Source organism: Ambystoma mexicanum, chromosome 3p (assembly GCF_040938575.1).
Source record: "Ambystoma mexicanum isolate Mex_15411 chromosome 3p, UKY_AmexF1_1, whole genome shotgun sequence".
Taxonomy (NCBI): Eukaryota; Metazoa; Chordata; class Amphibia; order Caudata; family Ambystomatidae; genus Ambystoma; species Ambystoma mexicanum.
In genome coordinates, this window is record NC_090925.1 from 381,281,216 (window position 1) to 381,299,850 (window position 18,635).

General features: G+C 47.1%; 1 protein-coding gene across 1 annotated transcript in view; it reads right to left on the bottom strand.

Moving 5' to 3' along the window:
* Positions 1-1,648: 1,648 nt before the first annotated feature.
* ZNF831 (zinc finger protein 831) overlaps positions 1,649-18,635 on the bottom strand; it is a 1,263,335-nt gene continuing 1,246,348 nt past the window's right edge. Inside the window, exon 7 of the mRNA XM_069651045.1 lies at positions 1,649-10,850. Coding sequence (XP_069507146.1) covers positions 9,990-10,850 — 861 coding nt within the window. The 3' untranslated portion in view covers positions 1,649-9,989. The remainder of the gene's footprint in view (positions 10,851-18,635) is intronic.

The window sequence follows — 18,635 nt, forward strand, 5'->3', positions numbered from 1 at the left end:
TACACTAACTATGCAGATGACACCCAGATCCTCATACCCCTTTCGGGCAACTTTGTAGCGGACTCGGCCTTGGTGAATAAGATATACATCCTCATTCAGGCATGGATGGCCTCTGCCTGAATGACGACAAAACTGAGATACTGATCCTAGGCTCTGACACCAACCTCAATAAACTAAGCCCAAACTACGCAATTTCAACATTGATAACACTATCATCAAGGTGATGCCTGTAGCAAAAACCCTAGGATTCTACCTGGAGTCCTCTCTCACCTTCAAGAAGCACGTTGATCCCCTTGCCTCTACAACAGCCTATACCTGCGAACTTATCCGAGCCTCTAGACCGTTTCTTTCTAGTGCCAGTTGTGTCACCCTGGCCAATGCTCTCATAATGTCCAGATTAGATTGCTGCAATGCCCTATATTCTGGAGCCAACAAGTATGTCACAGACAAACTTCAAAGTTTGCAAAACAATGCCTTAAGAGCAGCAATGAATATCCCCTACAGAGATCATATCACTAAATTCAGAAAAGAGACTCATTGGCTAAAAATAAAGGACAGAATCTTCCTTAAAACAGTCTCTCTCACTTCCAAATGCCTGAACAGTTTAGCACCCCCCTACCTGGCTGCAAAAAACACTATGAAAACAGCCACCCGACCTACAAGATCTGCCAACACATCCTTGCTCAAGATTCCTAGATTTAAACGGGCCACGGCTGGAGGAACCAGTTTCCCAGTCAAAGCTGCGCAATCGTGGAATACGCTCCCACTCAACCTCAGACTACCACAACCCTATGCCAAATTTAGACATAATACACTCAAATGGCTTCGCATTAATGACTCATAACCGCTTGAACCTTCTCCTTACTGCTACCCGACCCACTAGACTCGACTACTGCAACCTTGGCACCTGACCTGCATTCCTTAACTGCAGGTTTGCCCATATGGTATATGTTCTGCATTGTCATGTATGTAGATCTATTTGTCCCTTGGCACGCAAATTATATGCACTGCAATGTATGTGTAGTATGTAATGTTATTTTACCTGCGGTAAGCACTGTAACTAAGCTTTGAGATTTCTTGTACTGCTGCACCCAGCTACCCAAGAGTTTGGTGCGCATGATCAAATCAATCAATAAACAAACAAATACCTCTAGTGGGGTCAGAAGAGAAGGGAAGTGAAAACGAGCGGTTCCTGTTGGAGAGGCGAAACCTTAAAGGTAAGTACTGGGATGAGGAAAAGGGACTGGCAGGTACACTTCTTTGCTTATTCAAAGCCATATTGGATCCCAAGCTCTGCTTCGAAATGTATAGATGCATTCTGTTTTGTAATAAATGAAGGGTGCTGTCAATACAGGAAAATGCACCATTTTGGAGGAAAACAATCTTCACCCTTGCCCCCGCCACCGGTTTCTCTTGCCCCCTTCACTGTCCCACATCCTAAGTGCCAGTTTTGAGATGTCACAGATGTTGCGCAACCCTTTTTAAAATCCTGGATCCGCCACTGCTCGCCTGTCTTCAGTTTTCATGCAACAGTTTTGGCTTATTGGCAGGGCTAACAGTGCAACCTAAAAGCCACAACTAAACATAGGCTGAGGTCCACACACAGGCACACACACACACACAGGACCAGCTCACCGGTACTACAACATAGAAATATAAATATTTATTTTCAACGAGTTGCTTCTCATTTCGAATTACACGACTCTTTAGGAATGTAACATCAAAACAAAGCTAAACGACTTTACAAACATAATTCCCAAGGGTACAAAATGCGCAGCCACTGGAGTGGAAAATCGCAGTGCCACTCTCCCGTACAAGTCAGCCAACCCTTCGAATGCTGTTAAGGTGTGAGCAAGTCTCGCTCCCTGGGCAATAATTCCCCCACGTTGATCTTGACAGATCTTAAACTATGATCATCCCATCAGTCACTGGGTGAAGACCACGACATCATTACGCAGCACCAACTGCCACACCACATCAAAGTAGGAAACGTTCAGTCGAAAGACTACAGCAAAGCTCATGGCGGCCGCAGGCCAATGTAAAGAGTACAGGAGGCTCACACAAGGAGGTCCACGGAATCGTTTAGAAAGCTGAAGAAGCAGTGTGGTTGGAAGTCCTCTTTCGTCTTCCATGCAATCTCTAGCCAGAGACCAGCCATCCGCACCCTTCAGGTAGCTTCGCCAAAGTTCAGTCCTGCGCAACTTCCACACCAACGCCACAATGTGATTGCCCCAGACAGGACTGCATACGTCAACATCAAAAACGTATTGATGTGGTGCAGTTTAAGGGCTTCAAAGGAAAAAAAATGGAAAAAGGCAAATATGTTTTTGGGGGAAAATCCAATCATTGCAGTTTTGTTTTCCTGCAGGAGCATATATCCGTTCACACAAACAATGGGAAGAGGTCTTGGAAAATTGTCTCTTTTCTTTCCTGCTCCCAAATGGCTGAAAAAGTCATGTTTTAAGTGACACGGACCGTAGATTAGGAAACTCATTCTTAGCTTTTTCCTTTAATCCTTGAAGCTAATCCTCTGTAGTTTTCATGTCTCCTGTAAATGAAGTCAGATTACCAAAACCAAAATGCCCCAGAAAAAGAAAGAAATAAGACTAAAGAATTGCCTGCACCAGGGCCCGCCTGTGTTTTTGAGATGTATGGATTGTAAAGGAGAATACACATTTCCAGATGCAAATTGCAGTGATGGTATCATTTGGTTGCATAACATGCACCACACCTTGAACTTCATTAATCACCAAGCATATGCACCGCCCCCACCGCCCCCACAGCCCAGTGCGGAAAGCAGGGTGACTCTTGTCTTTGATTGCTATCTGCGCTCAGCAGAACAAAGAAAGGTAGCCAGCGGGGGAGCTGAAACTCTAAACGAGCACTTATGAAATCGATTTAGCATTCTTTCCCAGTCACCCCAAGGCATGGTGAGCGATTTCAGACTGAAGTGTTGAAATGCCCGCATGATCTTATGCAAGAGATAAAGTACACACTTCTCTTTTCGAATAACACTTAAAATACATCTGAAAACCATTAAAATCTGTACAGGAGCCATGATCCAGGAAGATCATACATATGTGTGGACTTTGCGCAGACAAAATAAACAGAGTGGCATTTTTAAATTTCAGTATGTCAGTGGCATGCAAACATTTTAATGCTGAGCCCCTCTTGAGTAAAAAGTTTTTGCCAAGCCCCCCCTTGAGTAAAAATATTGCTGCTGTGCCCGCTTAGATGTCATTTCTGTTTATGTTTTCTATTTAAATCAGTCACTGCACTCCCTTTTGGAAGAGCCTCACGCCCCTCCTGCAGATACCCCCCACGGGGACCAGCCCCACAGTTTGAAGACCACTGCTGTATGTGCATTCTGAAAAGTGATGCCCGCCATGAGCCGGCTTGCGCTGTAGCCCCCTGCTCCGCAACCTGTTGCACGCGTGCCACTACTGTGGCATATGGGAGGAGGAAGCACAAAACTGTGCGAACTTTCCTGCAGATGTTCTTGCTTTGCATTCAGAATTCGCTGCCCTGCCTGCACTTGCACATAGAGAGACATCCCTCTGTGCCATGAAGGGAAGTGGGGTGACTCGAGCCAGGGTGCTGGCACAGGAGAGCAGTCATGGACAGAGGCAGGGAACACAGGAGGCTCTGATTTCTTAACACTCGGAAATATTGAGCATTAGAAATATATAGTATGCGTCCTCTGTTCTAGAATATTGTTTTATTTTTAGCATTAAATTGAGAAATTAAAATAACTATTTTCACCATTGTTGCCTTAGATTTTCAGATTTACTCACAGATTTAAATTTTTTCTCTGCAGGAATCTGAAAAATATTTCTTTAGATGTTCATGTTTTTATCTGCAGGTGTTCGCTGCCTGTGTGAACTGGGCTTTGCTTAAGTGCTTGGTGGGGCCTAATACAGTATTTAGCTTGGCCTGAAGTGGGCTTCGACTGTCCCAAACATCCCGAGACCCTGCAGCAATGTATTTTGGGTCACTCAGGTGGTCTTGTTTGCATCCAGTCTGCATATTGTAAATACTTCTCTCTGACACAGTTTGCAAATAATTTGCTGTCTGTAAATAAATCACTCTCCACTGAGTGCATAAACTATTCAATCAGTGAATACATCGCCCTCATTTTGTAAATAAATCACACATGAGAAAATGGGAAAAACATCACTAATGTAGGTCCCTGTCTGCTTTAGATAAACATTAATGTAATACAAGAGTATGATCGGATTGGGAGACTAATGGGGTCTAGTGATTCTATCAATACCCCTTACAATATGGATTCTAAACACTTCTCAACTGAGTAAGTTACGTTGGCAATTGCTGCCTTAAAAAGTGGAAAGGCTCCTGGCCCAAATAGACCAGCTGATCCCATTGAACACAATTTTTTTTTATATAGTCCCCTGATTTGACTAAGGTCTTTAATATAGTCATGAGATTGGGGTCTGTTCCAGCTTCTTGGAAATGGGCAGAAATTATCCATATATTTTAATAGGCGGATTACTTGAAAGCCCAGCTGTCATAGGTTGATTTACTTTATCAATGTATTCACTGATATGCCCGGCGTTGCCCAGGATTTAATTTTCTTGTAGGTATTATTTGTTAGAAATACCTTAAGGTAGCTTTACACTTTTCGGAAAGGCTCCATAAGAAAGGTGAAAAGAAATATTCCCTACATTTTCTGATTATTTCTCATTTAAAAAATGTTTTTTTATAAAGTCTACACAACACAATTTATTGTTCTTCTTAAACAGTAATTCTGAAACATTAAATGTGCTTGAGAGCAACATGGAGATTCCTGAGCACATGATGGGTGACATGGGTATCTGGACTTTGCATCGAATACCTTTCCATCGAATTATTTTGCATCAAGGGTTTTGCAACAAAAAAATATGCATCAAATGCATGTTTTTGGGGAGTAAAGGGCTCATTTTTGTTGTGATGGATTCTAAAGGATAAAAAACTGGGGCGTGAGGGGGAGTCCCCTAAAAAAAATGCATTTGATGCTAATTGTTTTGATGCAAAGAATTTGATGTAAAGACCATAAACCGGTGACATGATGTTGACAGTGTCAACAACTATGGACCTAAAGTACAATATTACTAAAGTACATGTTCATTGTGAGGCTTTTTTATAAACAACATTTTTTGTTTCCCTTCCTGGTGAACACTGTCGCTTCAATTACGTTCGGCATCCATTTTTTAACACATAGCCTTGTGCCATTACACAGCCTATGTGGGTCAAGATTGTGTAACAGTATTATTGATGACCCAACTTTAAGTCGAAGGTGATGCGGTGGCATTCCCGGGGGGGTCGATTGAGTTGAGGAATTCTGTTGGATAGTTTACAGCTTTGTCGGCATCCACCACCGTATTGATTGAGTTGTACTTCGTCACTTTGCCTGGAAGCATATCCTGAATCTGATTAATAATTTCATTGACAGAAAATGTTTTAGCAGCTCGTTCACACAGCTACTCGTGTTTTGTATGAGTTGACGATATATTTAGACATACTTTAAGTATCAGTTCTGTAATCTATGCCACCATTTCGCAAAAATCCTCTGGAAAAATAATTTCACCCGATGCTGCAACAATTTGGAAACTTCTGGAATGCTACCTGCCTTCACCTTCGCCTCTCCAGCTTCAGACAGACATGATTACACTGATCCTGTAGGTCGCTGTTCCGATTTGCTTATCGCTTGATGTGCTTTGCACCCTGTAGTAAAGTGCACTGAGAATGGGCGCGTGTGGCTGGCTGACATACCCCAGAGCAGACATTGGGGGAGGCGAGGGTTGGCGTGCTGCTGCATATTGGGACCTTCGGTGCTCTCTCTCCACCTGTCGCCTGACCCTGGCATGGTGCAGTTCGTTGCAGTGCATTGTGGTGCAAATATCTTGGAAACCGTGAACCCTAGGGCCTGTACCTCAGGTTTTGTTCCTCGTGTCGGGACCAGTCCTTGTGCGACCGCACTGATGTTTTGCTGATTTTAGGCAAGCGTCTCATGTGTGAAGGTGCTGAAATCCAGGGAAAGTGGTGGGGTGTCCAAATGCCATCTAGCTAATAATGTCCAGAGGGTCCTAGCAGGTTATGCGACATTTGGTGTAGATTGGTGACACGGTGTGGAATTGTATGAGGAACAACGCTTTGCCAAGTCACAAGCCCACAAATTTTGACTTGTGCTGAAATCTGGGAAACGGGGTGGGGTGTCCATATGTCATGTAGCCAGTAATGTCCAGAGGGTCCTAACAGGTAACTATGCAAAATGTGATGCAGATTGGTGAAACGGTGTGGAATTGTATAAGGAACAACGCTTCGTCACATATCCTGCCACAAACAAACACATTTTGACTTTTATATATTACACAGCCACAGTAGTGGCTGTGTAGTTATGGTTAAGTTGCTAATCCCATAGGAAGAGCACTTTTTGGGCGGCTTATAATTTTGTTCTCCCTGGATGAATCCTCATAAAACTTTTCAAAATAAGTATATGGCCCACTCTGAACTTTTTTGCAAAGTTTGGTGAGGTTTGGTTAAGGGGGGCAAAGTTATAGGGGGGGTCCTAAAATGTATATTTTCCCCATAGACATAAAGGGAAAAAACTTTGCTCACGCCTACAGTCCAAACTGCTGGACGGATTTTCACCAAATTTGCGGCAGGAGCGGTGGCTTGGTCCCGAAAGCGTGCTTTCGTTAATTTGGTGTAAATCCGTCCAGTAGTTTTCTTTTAAACGACAAAAACATAAGTCAAAAAAATTAGTGATATCTATGTCCGGTCCGCTGACTCACTTCCCTGTTCGGTCCACGGACTGGCCTCTGATTGGTTTTGCTGTCTGCGGACTGGCCTCTAATTTGCCCAAAAATTTGCTGACTTTTGCGTGGTCCCGGCCGGATTCGTGGGCTTTTTTGGGGTCCGCGGACAGCGTGGTGAATTTTATTTTTTTAAAGCAGCATTTCACTTGTCAAACTCAACAAACAATCTCTGGGGAGGTGGGGATGGGATATGGCCCTAAGAAGCCAAAAAACGGGTTTTCTTACCCCCCGATGGTCCACGAACACTCCAGATGTCCTGGGGCAGTCCTGTGGTGTTCGCGGACACTCCTGATGTCCTAGGACATCTGTACCTATTTCTGCATTACAGGGTTGAGGAAAAGCAATTTTTGGATGGCTTATAACTTTTGCGCCACTCATCTTGAAAATGGCATCAGTTATTGCCATCCCTCCTCCCCAAGAGCCACCACCACCACCAGCTGGAGGACCTTCATAACAAAGATATGGTGTATGGACAATTAACTGAGCAATTGATTATAACATCTTATCTATGGCCCAATTGGGATTTAGAAGGAAAACCAGTACAATTGACCAATATCTAACGTTACAGTTGCAGGTTCTTAAACTGGGTTGGTTCGAAAAGAAAAATTGTATGTAGGTTTTATTGTTTTGCAGTCATTGAGGCATACAGTTAATAGAGGTAAATTATGCAGGTCTTATTAGAGATCGGGGGAGGTGCTCAGCAATTTGATCTATGCCGTAAGTGTGCTGTAGTCTGGCAACTCAGTAACTGTGAGATGTGGGAATGAAGGACACAATACTAAATACATACTTCCCTGTATCACGAGGAGTAATGCAGGTATGTGTCTCATCAGCGTCTTTTGTTTATCCTATATATGCATAAATAAGATGTCACATTGTAGAACATCACTAGATATGTCCCAAAGATTCGGGAGCAGTGAACCCTTGATTTATAAGTTATTAGAAATAAGTAGAAGGTTGTTATTAATGAGATAAAGCTGCTATTGCTTGAACCACACCCCTTTCTGCCCGCCCCTTCTCTGCTCCCTTTACCCCAAGATGCTCAGCATTGCTCCATCTCATCCCCAATTTAAACCCCCACCTGCGTCCTTTCTTTCCTCCACTCCACCCCACAATGCTGTGTTTCACAATAATTCTAGCATGACTGGTGAAAACGCACTGAACGAATTTGCACCCAAATGATCACTATTAGTGTGTCATTGGTGCCCTCAGCATGCAGCTTTATGCAGCCTCCGCTTCCAATCACCCACCATGTTATCTCATCTCTTAAGGGACACACCACTCCCATTACCTGCAAACACAGCTGCGCCTGCAACAATTCGCAAATCGCTATCGAACTGGGCTCTTTGACTGCTTGGGAATCGACTTTAAGTCCCAAGCAATCTATTCAAATAAACACAACCAATCTAGCACCTGCGAGATCGGCAATGAGCTGTGCCACTGGATTGTTACTGGAAGTGCCTAGGTTTGAATCCCCAGCAAAGGAGAAGTAAAAAACAAAACGAAAGTGGCCGTTTCTACTGTCCTGGAAGGTTACACCAGGTCACATAAACTAAGGGAACGTCGTACCTTTTAGTTTCCTCTCACTTTGATCTCTGACTGTGCAGGAGTACCATGCTGGATAACATGTACTGTGCAGGAGTACCACGCTGCTTAATGTGTACTGTGTAGGAGTGCCACGCTGGATAACGTGTACTGTGCAGGAATACCACACTGCCTAATGTGTACTGTGTAGGAGTACCACGCTGCCTAATGTGTACTGTGCAGGAGTGCCACGCTGCCTAATGTGTACTGTGTAGGAGTACCATGTTGCCTAATGTGTACTGTGCAGGAGTGCCACGCTGCCTAATGTGTACTGTGTAGGGGTACCATGCTGCCTAATGTGTACTGTGTAGGAGTGCCACGCTGGATAATGTGTACTGTGCAGGAGTGCCACGCTGCCTAATGTGTACTGTGTAGGAGTACCATGCTGCCTAATGTGTACTGTGTAGGAGTGCCACGCTGGATAATGTGTACTGTGCAGGAGTACCACGCTGCCTAATGTGTACTGTGTAGGAGTGCCACGCTGGATAACGTGTACTGTGCAGGAATACCACGCTGCCTAATGTGTACTGTGTAGCAGTACCACGCTGCCTAATGTGCACTGTGTAGGAATACCACCCTGTGCTAATTACTCGTTCCTCGCCCTACAATGTATGCGCTCCTCATCGAATTTTTAAATGCTTTCTTTATACTTCATTCTTAATTTGACAGACATCTCCCCTGCTCAGGATTTTAGACATGTTGGGCATGTATTCACCACCCTACACATGTCTGATTAAGGGAGGGCCGCTCCTTATAATTATGTCATTATTATAAAATATGCTGTTTTTAATCACCCTTCATTCAGACAGCTATGTTTGTTTCCGGTTGTCCCTGTTGTTCCCAGGCTAGCCACATACACTATTATGGTGCAGGCGCCATAGTACAGGAGTCGCTCATTCTAGTTTAAGTAACAGCAAATGTGTGGTCAGGTTCTCGCATACACCCGCACTAGGAAGCCACAAATGGCATAGAGCGCATAACTCACCTCTGATGCTGGGACCAGGCAAAGCATATGGCAGCAGAACCCCTGCCCCCTTTGTTTTAGTAAGTACCCAAATGCACTGAAGCCAACTACAGCATGCACACAATGTCCTCTCACAGGGGCCCACAATGTCCTCTCCCAGGGGCCAACAATGTCCTCTCCCAGGGGCCCACAATGTCCACTCCCAAGGGCTCCCTGCCCTTTTGTTAACCACATTTCATAAAGGAAGGTTTTGATGCGAAGGTGGCACCTAGTGCCTAGAACACCTGTCACCGAGCGCTACACTTCCTAAAGAAAACGGTTACAGAAATCCCCCTCTACAGTATCCAAGAAAGAAGGTGTGGCCCTCCCACTTTGCAATATCAATAAATTGGGCAATTCGCAGCTTTATGGCACACAAAAGGCCCCTAAAAGGGGCAGCAACATTTTTGGGTGACGGTCCACTGTAGGATATCAGAGGAAGAGTCATGGGCCAGGTCCATAGACTCTGCCCTCAGTGTAGTCCTGAAGAGAGGAGACAGCCTGAGCAATGTGTGTGCCACAGATGTATGAAGGTGGGTTATGGATAGACTATTCAGCACGTCGCATTGACCACCTGCATATCCTTATCAGTTCTCAATTTCTATCACAAGCCGGTCATCGTCGCTGCTTGTGTCAGTGTATTCCACTTGGGTTGGCTTCCTCACCATGTCCAAGCTTCTTTTCTTTGTGGGTTTGGGGGCCGTGTCAGAGGTGCTTCCCAGCTCCAGGACACTCTGGGGAGATGGCGGTCCTCCCAGTCCCTTCCTGTCAGTTTCTTGACAGCCTTTAGAGCAGTCCCCCCAGCCTGTAGGGATTTCACTCTGTTCTGGTGAGGTTCTGAGGGGGCTGAGCGTGTAGCCTGCCACGTGTTCGTCCTGTGTACAAGACACTATTTCACAACACCCCGTGACTAGCAATGTGGGAAGAGCTGTGTCCATAAGCTCTGAAGGCAAAGAGCAGGTCATCCCATCGGCGAGCAACATCTCCTGCTCTGTCCATGCACACAAGCTTGTAAAGCTTGTAAGAGGGTCATCCTTGGACCATTCGCTCTTAACAATGGCTGTTCCTTTTGGTGCAACCGAGCCTTGAAGGGACAACACCAAATGACTTGCTTCCATGTTAGGGTTGTCTGCACTGATCCCCAACGAAGCAAGGCCTGTTCCCACTGGATCCATATTGTCAAAGAGATGCTGAGTGAAAGCATGTCTGTCATCGTGGGCGGGTGCACGCTCATGGTCTGGAAGGGGAGCTTCCTTACACTCCAGCAAGACCGGATGCTGGAGCACAGGAGAGGGAGCCATTGAGCTGAAGCTATGTGTGATATCGCCGCGTGGTGCTGAGTACGTTGGACCGCTGCTGTCTGTGATGGGTGGTGCCGCTGCGGGAGCACGCAGGCTCTGTAGGTCTGCAATGCTGTCTGGACCTTCATATCTGGTGCTCGAAGTCTCCTGGAACAAAACAAGAAAGGTCACTAACCAGACAGAGCCAGACTCTCAAAGGCAAACATAGTTTATTATTTTGCATTACTATATTCATTGAAACTATGACCCTCAGCTGTGTGCGTCTGGATGTTTGATTCATCAAAAAGAAAAGTCTGCTACAATGGTTCATTAATTCATTTACTGTTCAACCAATCACATTTCAAAAAGATCATTTGAGGACACAATACGTAATGAATACACAAATAGGCATTTTCCCGAAAAATACCATTCTGAATACACTTTAGAAAAGCAATCATAGTAAGTATTTCAGATACAAATTCACTTGAATGCAATCCTTCTTTTGGGTTTGCATCCCCTAAGTGTGCCTGACCTGTGCAGGAGGTGTGCGCCTGCGGTGCCACTGTGTCTGCTGCATGCAGGCTCACGCTGTGACATGCACCACTGCCTGCCTGCTCGTGCCATGCCGGTGCTAAAGCTTCATCGATGGCTTAGCTGCCCCACTACCAAAACATGTTTCCAAACCCCCAACTCTCCGTGGACCCCGAGAGATGGTGTTAAGCCCCAGCAAAGAGATTCTGCAGGATCCAGTTGCTGGCAACTTCCATTGTGTGCATCTGCTGAAGCGCAAGGGAAGACGGCCCAATGGATCCCATTTGCATCTTGAAATGAGTGTCTAATTGCGTGGGTACTGCACCAGCTCAGCGCTGTAGCGTCCTCACAGCACCGGGGCGTGCATGGATTGAGTATTGTGAGTCCAGCTGGAGGTCCAGGCCATGGTTTGAGAAGATCAAACTAAGGATGGACGTAGAGGAAAGGGAAGGAGGGTGTAGATTAAGGTGACTGTCAAGTGTTGGGAGAGAGAAGACAAGCTTAGAGAGCGCGGTGGTGTGTGTGATAGTTTCGATGTCTGTCGGTGAAGCTCATGGAGATCAGAGATCGGATACATATTTTGGAGGGAAATTCTGTGGTTTCCATAGTAGTAGACAGTATTTCATTAGGGCCGTTTCATAGTACTCTGTGGGTAGTACTAATAATAGTGACTGGCTGTGTGATGGCCTTAAGATGTGCTCAAGCAGACCTTTGAAGTGTGGTGACTTGCCAAAATGATGGTTTACTGATCCAAGACAATGCCCAGAACAACTGTGCCGGGATGGCAAAGCCAAGCCGCCAAGGATGGTAGAGACAAGAGCTGGCTGGGTAAAGGGAGGATGTAGTAAGGATTGTGCAGGGCACGCGGTGAGGCACAGCAAGGGATCTGCCCATTTGGGTGCCTTGGATGGCTGTGCACTTTTAGAAATGAGGCTCCTAGTGGATCGGACCTCAGGAATTTTGGACAGCCTTCTCTGCACTTTGCCCTAAAGGTTTAGCTATTACACTAGAAAGTCTACTGCGGGATATGGGTACACAGCGGCGAGCACTTTGCGGTATGCTCCCAACCATGAAATTGTGGATTGCGATTTGCCTGTTGTGACAGTGCTGGTGTGTTTGTAAAGATAATATGCACCTGCCCAATTGTAAATGACCAATCAATTAATGCTAAACAAGATCAAGATCAATAAAGGAAACTCGGCATTAAACAATTGATACGTTTATATTCAAAGACAAACAAAGCAATTGGCTTTTTTTGCTTATTGCCTATGCATGTTTTGTTCTAAGCGAGCTTCTTCTGGACATGACATTCAAATGATGCATATGATAGATCTCAAATGGGTGTAATGAGGCAATTTTAGGTTATATGGAGTTGGAGTACACTATTTTTGCCTATGTCAGTAGAGAACTGTCAAATGTCTGTTGTGGGGCTTTAGAATATGGAAATCCTTGTTTTGTTTTGCCGTATTCGCTAAGAGTACGTTGAAGGTCCTACCGGTGCAACAAACCCAGAAGCACATAAGGGTTCGCCAATTGAAATAGTTCCCCCATTCCATTCTTCAACATGACAGTACCTCCAGCATGTGTGTGGCTGTGAGATGGGCTTGAGTCCCAAGCAGGGGTGGACTGGCCCTTAGGGAACTCTGGAGATTTCCCATAGGTGTCAGGAATGGCACTCTGTCAAGAGTGGCACAGGGTACCCAAGTAGGGTTTGGGTGGCTGTGCTGAGGTAAGGTAGCAGATAAGCACACACAGCAGGAAGTTCAACAAGAAAGAAGAGTAGGAAACAGTAGCTGTGAGCCAAAAGGGGTAAAAGATACAAAGGTACAAACAAACTGGATTCCCTCTTGGGGTGTATGCTGAAATGGGGAAGAGTGTTCCACAAACCTTAGGAAACTCCAGCCTTCTGCACAGATTGCTATAACAGAGGCCCACGCTGTATGCTCATGGCTGGGAACAACAGCAGTGGGTGTCTGTAACACTGAAAACGCGACAAGGGAAGGGGCAGAGGTTGCCTGCCGGAAACCAACAGGCAAGCTCTGTACAAAGGGATTACATAAGACACATGAGAAGACAAGAACAGAAATATCCAGCGAAAACGAAGTCAATGAGCAATCTAGCGGAAGGAAATGAAGGAACGGCAGTTAGACTGAAATAGATAACCTAAGGTGGAGTACAGAGGACTCAAGGAAGAGAACAAGGAGCAGCAGTCAGGAAAACAGAAGGCTGCAAAGTAGGAAGCAGGTCTGCAGTCTAGAGTGGCACTAGGTGCAGGCAAACTGTATTGGACTGCAGAGGACTGTAGTAGGCTGAAAGGCAGGGAGTCCAGAAGAACAGGACAGAGAGAGATTAGTAGTAGGCGACAGACAGAGAGCCCAAAAGAATAGGGCCACTAGGTAGGGAGCCCAGAGGAGCAGGGCTGTAGGCAGCGAAGAGGTGCAGGCTTCAAGGTAGGGAGCCCAGGGAACAAGGGCTTGGAGACAGCAGAAGGTTGCAAGCTGCACGGTAGGGAGCCCAGAGGACAAGGGCTGCAAGCAGCCGGAGTGAGGTAGGCTGCGGGGCAGGGAGCCCAGAGGACAAGGACGGTAGGCAGCCGGAGTGAGGCAGGCTGCAGGGCAGGGAGCCCAGAGGACAAGGATTGTAGGCAGCCGGAGTGAGGCAGGCTGCAAGGCGGGCAGCAGAGGACTAAGACTGTAGGCAGCCGGAGTGAAGCAGGCTGCAGAGCAGGGAGCCCAGAGGACAAGGACGGTAGGCAGCCAGAGTGAGGCAGGCTGCAAGGCGGGCTGCAGAGGACTAGGACTGTAGGCAGCCGGAGTGAGGTAGGCTGAAGGGCAGGGAGCCCAGAGGACAAGGACTGTAGGCAGCCAGAGTGAGGCAGGCTGCAGGGCAAGGAGCCCAGAGGAGCAGGGCAGCAAGGAGTGAGCCCAGAGGAGCAGGGCCGCTGACTGTAGAGGGCTGCAGAGGACTGTAATAGGCTGCAAGGCAGGAAGCCCAGAGGACAAGGGCTGTAGGTAGAAGGCAGCGGAGCGTGAACGGCTGCAAGGCAGGGAGCCTGGAAAGGGCACTGGAACAAAACAGGATAATGCAGCAACAGGAACAGCATACAAAGTAAAGGGTCAAGGCAAACAGGAGCGGGGAGAACTCAAGATGCAAGACACTGTGCTCCTGCAGGCAGCTGCTTTTATACAGCCCTGCCCTGTTCTGAGGCAGGCTAATTGACAGCACCTGTGGCAGCACACCTGATGACAATCTGCCTCCTCCCTCTCTGGTCCTGAGCAGGTGGAAGCAGCACTGGCCGCTAGGGCTTCCGAGGATTGTGGTCCCAATAACGATGAATGAGACTAGCCAGGAATTGAGGACTGTAGCCAGGTGCATTATGGTAAATGTAGTTAATTGAATAAAATAAGAAAGAACCAAAGTTGAGCAAATGGAAATAAAAGACCAAGGCGTGAAAAGGAGTTGTTCAAGGAGCATTAGGAGGATAAATGAGTACCAAGTAGTCCATGATGGTTGCCAATGCATGTGCCAGTGGCGCGGGCATGACAGTAGGCCTCTGCGCCCTGGGCGTCTTTTTTGTGGCATTTCCAAATTCTCCCTTTGGAAAAGGGCTGGGCTTGCTGAAAATGTGTAATATGGGGCCACTTTGAAAATTATCTCCAGTGCCTCTTTTGGTTCCCCTGGTCCCAAGACAAACCCCAGGAGCCTAATCTGGGACCTCCAAGTCCAACAGTCAGAGAGCACAGAATCACAGGTGGACTCTGTAAAAGATGAAGGTAATAGACAGCAGGAAACATAAGGGACATTGGAGGGGACAAGAAAGTGAACCTGTCATCGAGTGACATACCTGCTTGGCCACATATAGAATGGTGAGTCCAAGTGACTGTTGTTATAGATTGCAAGCCGTACAAGTGAACCCACAATGCACTACCTCAAATATCCTCCAAACCTAGAATTGCCTAAATATGGGAGAGGGTGGCTGGCGAATACATGAAGCAGTGTGGAAATGGCATGGCATCGTTTAATGGCAGTGTGAGCTCAAACATAAAAGAATGTGTGCTTTACCTTTCATTACAGCGAAGGAGGTGGATACTTATAGACTACATACATGGGCGTGATTAATACAAGTCAAAACATGACAAGCGATGGTGTGATTTGATAAGTAAGTTCCCTGATTTGCAAGTTCCTACTTGCTCACCCTGGCCTATGACTCCTGCATGTATGTCTCCCTCCCTGTACTCCAGTTACGCTGTTCCATGTTATTTTGCCTAAAAGAATTACTTAGAGTTAATTTACTTCAAAGTGATTACTTTGACAATTTACTTCGATTATTTATTTGGGAGGGTTCCTCAATGCCCTCCCTCCAGTTCACTGCTTACCCTTCCCCAAACTCCTCCCCACCACCTCTTTACCCCTTAACCCACAACTATATATATTTTAAAGTAATTTGAAGTAATCACTTTGAAGTAAATGGGCCTCATTACACGGTAGGCGGTAAGGGCACCGGTGCCGGTAATCCCTTACCGCCCTACTACGAGGTCCCTTAGCAGGTCCCTTCCTTAACGCCAGGTCTGACCTGGTGTTAAGGACGGGACCCGTTAAGGGACTTCAGAGCTAATAACGGTAATAATAATGGTTCCCGGAATGGGGACATACCGGGTCCTCCAAGGTCAGAATGACCCGGTAAGTCCGTATTCCGGGAACACGGACCCGGAATGCGGTAAGGGTGTAGCCATAGTGCTAATAGCGCCATGGCTACCGCCTACCGTGTAATGAGGCCCAATGACTTCGAAGTAATTTCCAGCGTTGAAACCACAGGATACCAAACTACACCATTGCAATAAAGGTGGTGAACCCTGAATGAATCCTTAAAGGACAACGGTAGAGATGTACAGATCCCCGCAATTTCTGCAAGAAGCTGAATGTTAGGGGTGTAACTGCACAGCTGCTGAGAGTCATAGAGCTGTTAATGCATGTGTGTGTAATATGAGAATGCTACTGCATGATATGATACGAGACAAACGATCTTACTAGGCCTTGTGACATTCAGATCATCCAAGTGCAAACGAGAAGTGCAAGGGAGAGGTGTGGGGGGAAGTGCAGGGAGGGGGTAAAGGGGAAGTTCGGTCAGGGCTCTGACTAAGTGCCAGGACGGCAAGGGACTACACAGGTGCAGTACCAGACTGGGAGTGCTGGGTAGGCCAGGAGGCAGTGCAGGGTGACTGGTCAGGGGGTTTGGGGGTATTGCCCCCTGTGTGACTCTGAGGGCACCTACGCAGCCAGTTAGGATGAGCAGACAGATAGATTAGCAGGGGAGAGGGAGAGAGAAGGAAGAAGCGAAAAGGAAGGCCCTGAGCAGCTTCTGGAACTTCAGTTGGTCCGGCTGAAGTCTGAGAGGGGCAGGGAGGCCATTCAAGAGGGAGGCACCTGCAGAGGAGAGAGATCTACCCCCACTCCCTGTCTGGAGAAGCATCTGATCTGCAGAGAGTTGGAGGTAGCTGAGCAGAGGGCTCTAGAAGAAAGGTATTTAGGAAGAGAGAGTTGGATATAGTGAGGTCCACAGCCCCTGAAAGCCTTGTGGATGATGCAGAGGGTCTTAAACCTAATCCTCGTGGCCACCGGGGAGTCAGTGGAGAGATTTCAGAGCTGGAGAGATGCTGTCCCTGGGCTTGAGGCTAAAGATAAGTCTTGCAGTCCTGTTATGGATTAGTCGGAGAGGGTGAAGAATGGAGTTGGGAAGATTGAGAAAGAGGCTGTTGCAGTAGTCCAGCCTGGAGAGAACCAGAGCTCTGGAGACAGTGAGTTTGTGGGGGAAGGTGAGGAAAGATAGAATACCTCTGAGGAGGTGCAGCTGGAAGTGGGCCTTTTTGGCAAGGTCCATGATGTGAGAAGAGAAGGAGAGAGTGGAGTCGAAGATGACTCCAATGTTTTTTGCCTCACAGGAGAGTGGGGGCTGTGGGGGGGGGCAAGGAGGGAGGCCAGAGAGGGAGAGGGAAAAAGGAAGCAGGGTTCCCAATGAGAAGAATCTCTGACTTACTGTCATTAAGGCAGAGATCGTTGGAGGCGTACTATCCCTGTATCGCAGACAGACAGTCAGGAATGAGCGAGGAGGGAGAGAAGACTGAGGGTATCCTGAAAGAGAGCTGTGTGTCATCCGCTTAACACTGGAAGTTAGACGAGAAAGTAGAGATCAGATGGCCCAAGTGGGTCAGATAGACATTGAAGAGCCAGGGTGAGAGGATAGAGCCATGGGGAACACTGCGCGTGGAAAGAGAGGTGGTGGAGAGAAAGGACCCTAGTTGGACCTGGGAGGGTTGGTCCAAAAGGATGGAGGTCAGTCACGTCAGAGCCTGACCCGCGATGCCAAGGTTCACGCTGAGACAATTGATCAAAGTGGCGTGATTGACCATGTCAAAGGCAGAGGATGAGGACAATGTGAGAGCTGGAGTCAAGGATAGAGAACAGATTTTCATGGGTGTTCAGGAGAACAGTTTCCATGCCTCTGGCCGCTCTGAAGCCAGACTGATGGTCGTGGAGACAATCAACAGATTCAATGTGAATGTTTAGCTGAGAGATGACCAGCTTCTCCCGGAGCTTGCCCAGGAAATGTGTGATAGAGATCGGGCGATAGTTAGCCGGACAGGAAGGATCGGCAGACGGCCTTGTTTAGGAGTGGGTGCACAAGGGAGTGCTTGAGGACAGAGGGGATAGATCGAGTGGCAAAGGAGTGATTTCAGAAATTGGCCAAGGCTGCAGTGAGGGAAACAATGTTGTCCTTAAAGGTTCTGGAGGAGCAGGAGAGCATCTGTTTAGATAAAACTTTCACAGATTGGACTTGTCTAGAAACATCATCAGGTCTTATAGAAGAGAGAGAGTAGAGAAGGAGAGGAGGAGGAAGGGGGGCCGGAGGGGGCCTGAGAGAGGTAGAGGGAGATAGATGAGGAGACGAGGAAAGCGATGATATGATGTCCTGGGTTTTAGTGTTGAAATGAAAAGCCAGGGCCGTATAGAGGGCTTGGGAAGGTTACAAGAGAGGTAGAGACTCCAGTCAGATTGGCCAGGTCCTTGCAGATTCATTTTGAAATGTTTGGCCGTGCTGTTAGAGGCCGCAGAGACACAGCTTGAATGTGGACCCTCTTCTTCGAGAATATGGAGAGTCTGTATTGCCTTTGGACAGGCGGCAGGCCAGTTTGTCAGGGGATGTGCCTGAAGCCCTACACTTCCGCTCGGCTGCTCTGCACTTGCATTTTAGAGCAGCCAGGTCGAGTCATACCAAGAGTTGCACTTGGAGGCAGGTTTCAGATGGATCCTCATGACAGGAGCTAGGATATCAAGAGCGTTGGAGATAGAGAGATGATGGTTGGAGAGGGCTGTGTCAGAGTGGTAGCCAGACACAGAGGTAAGGGGAGGAGAGAAAGTGGAGGC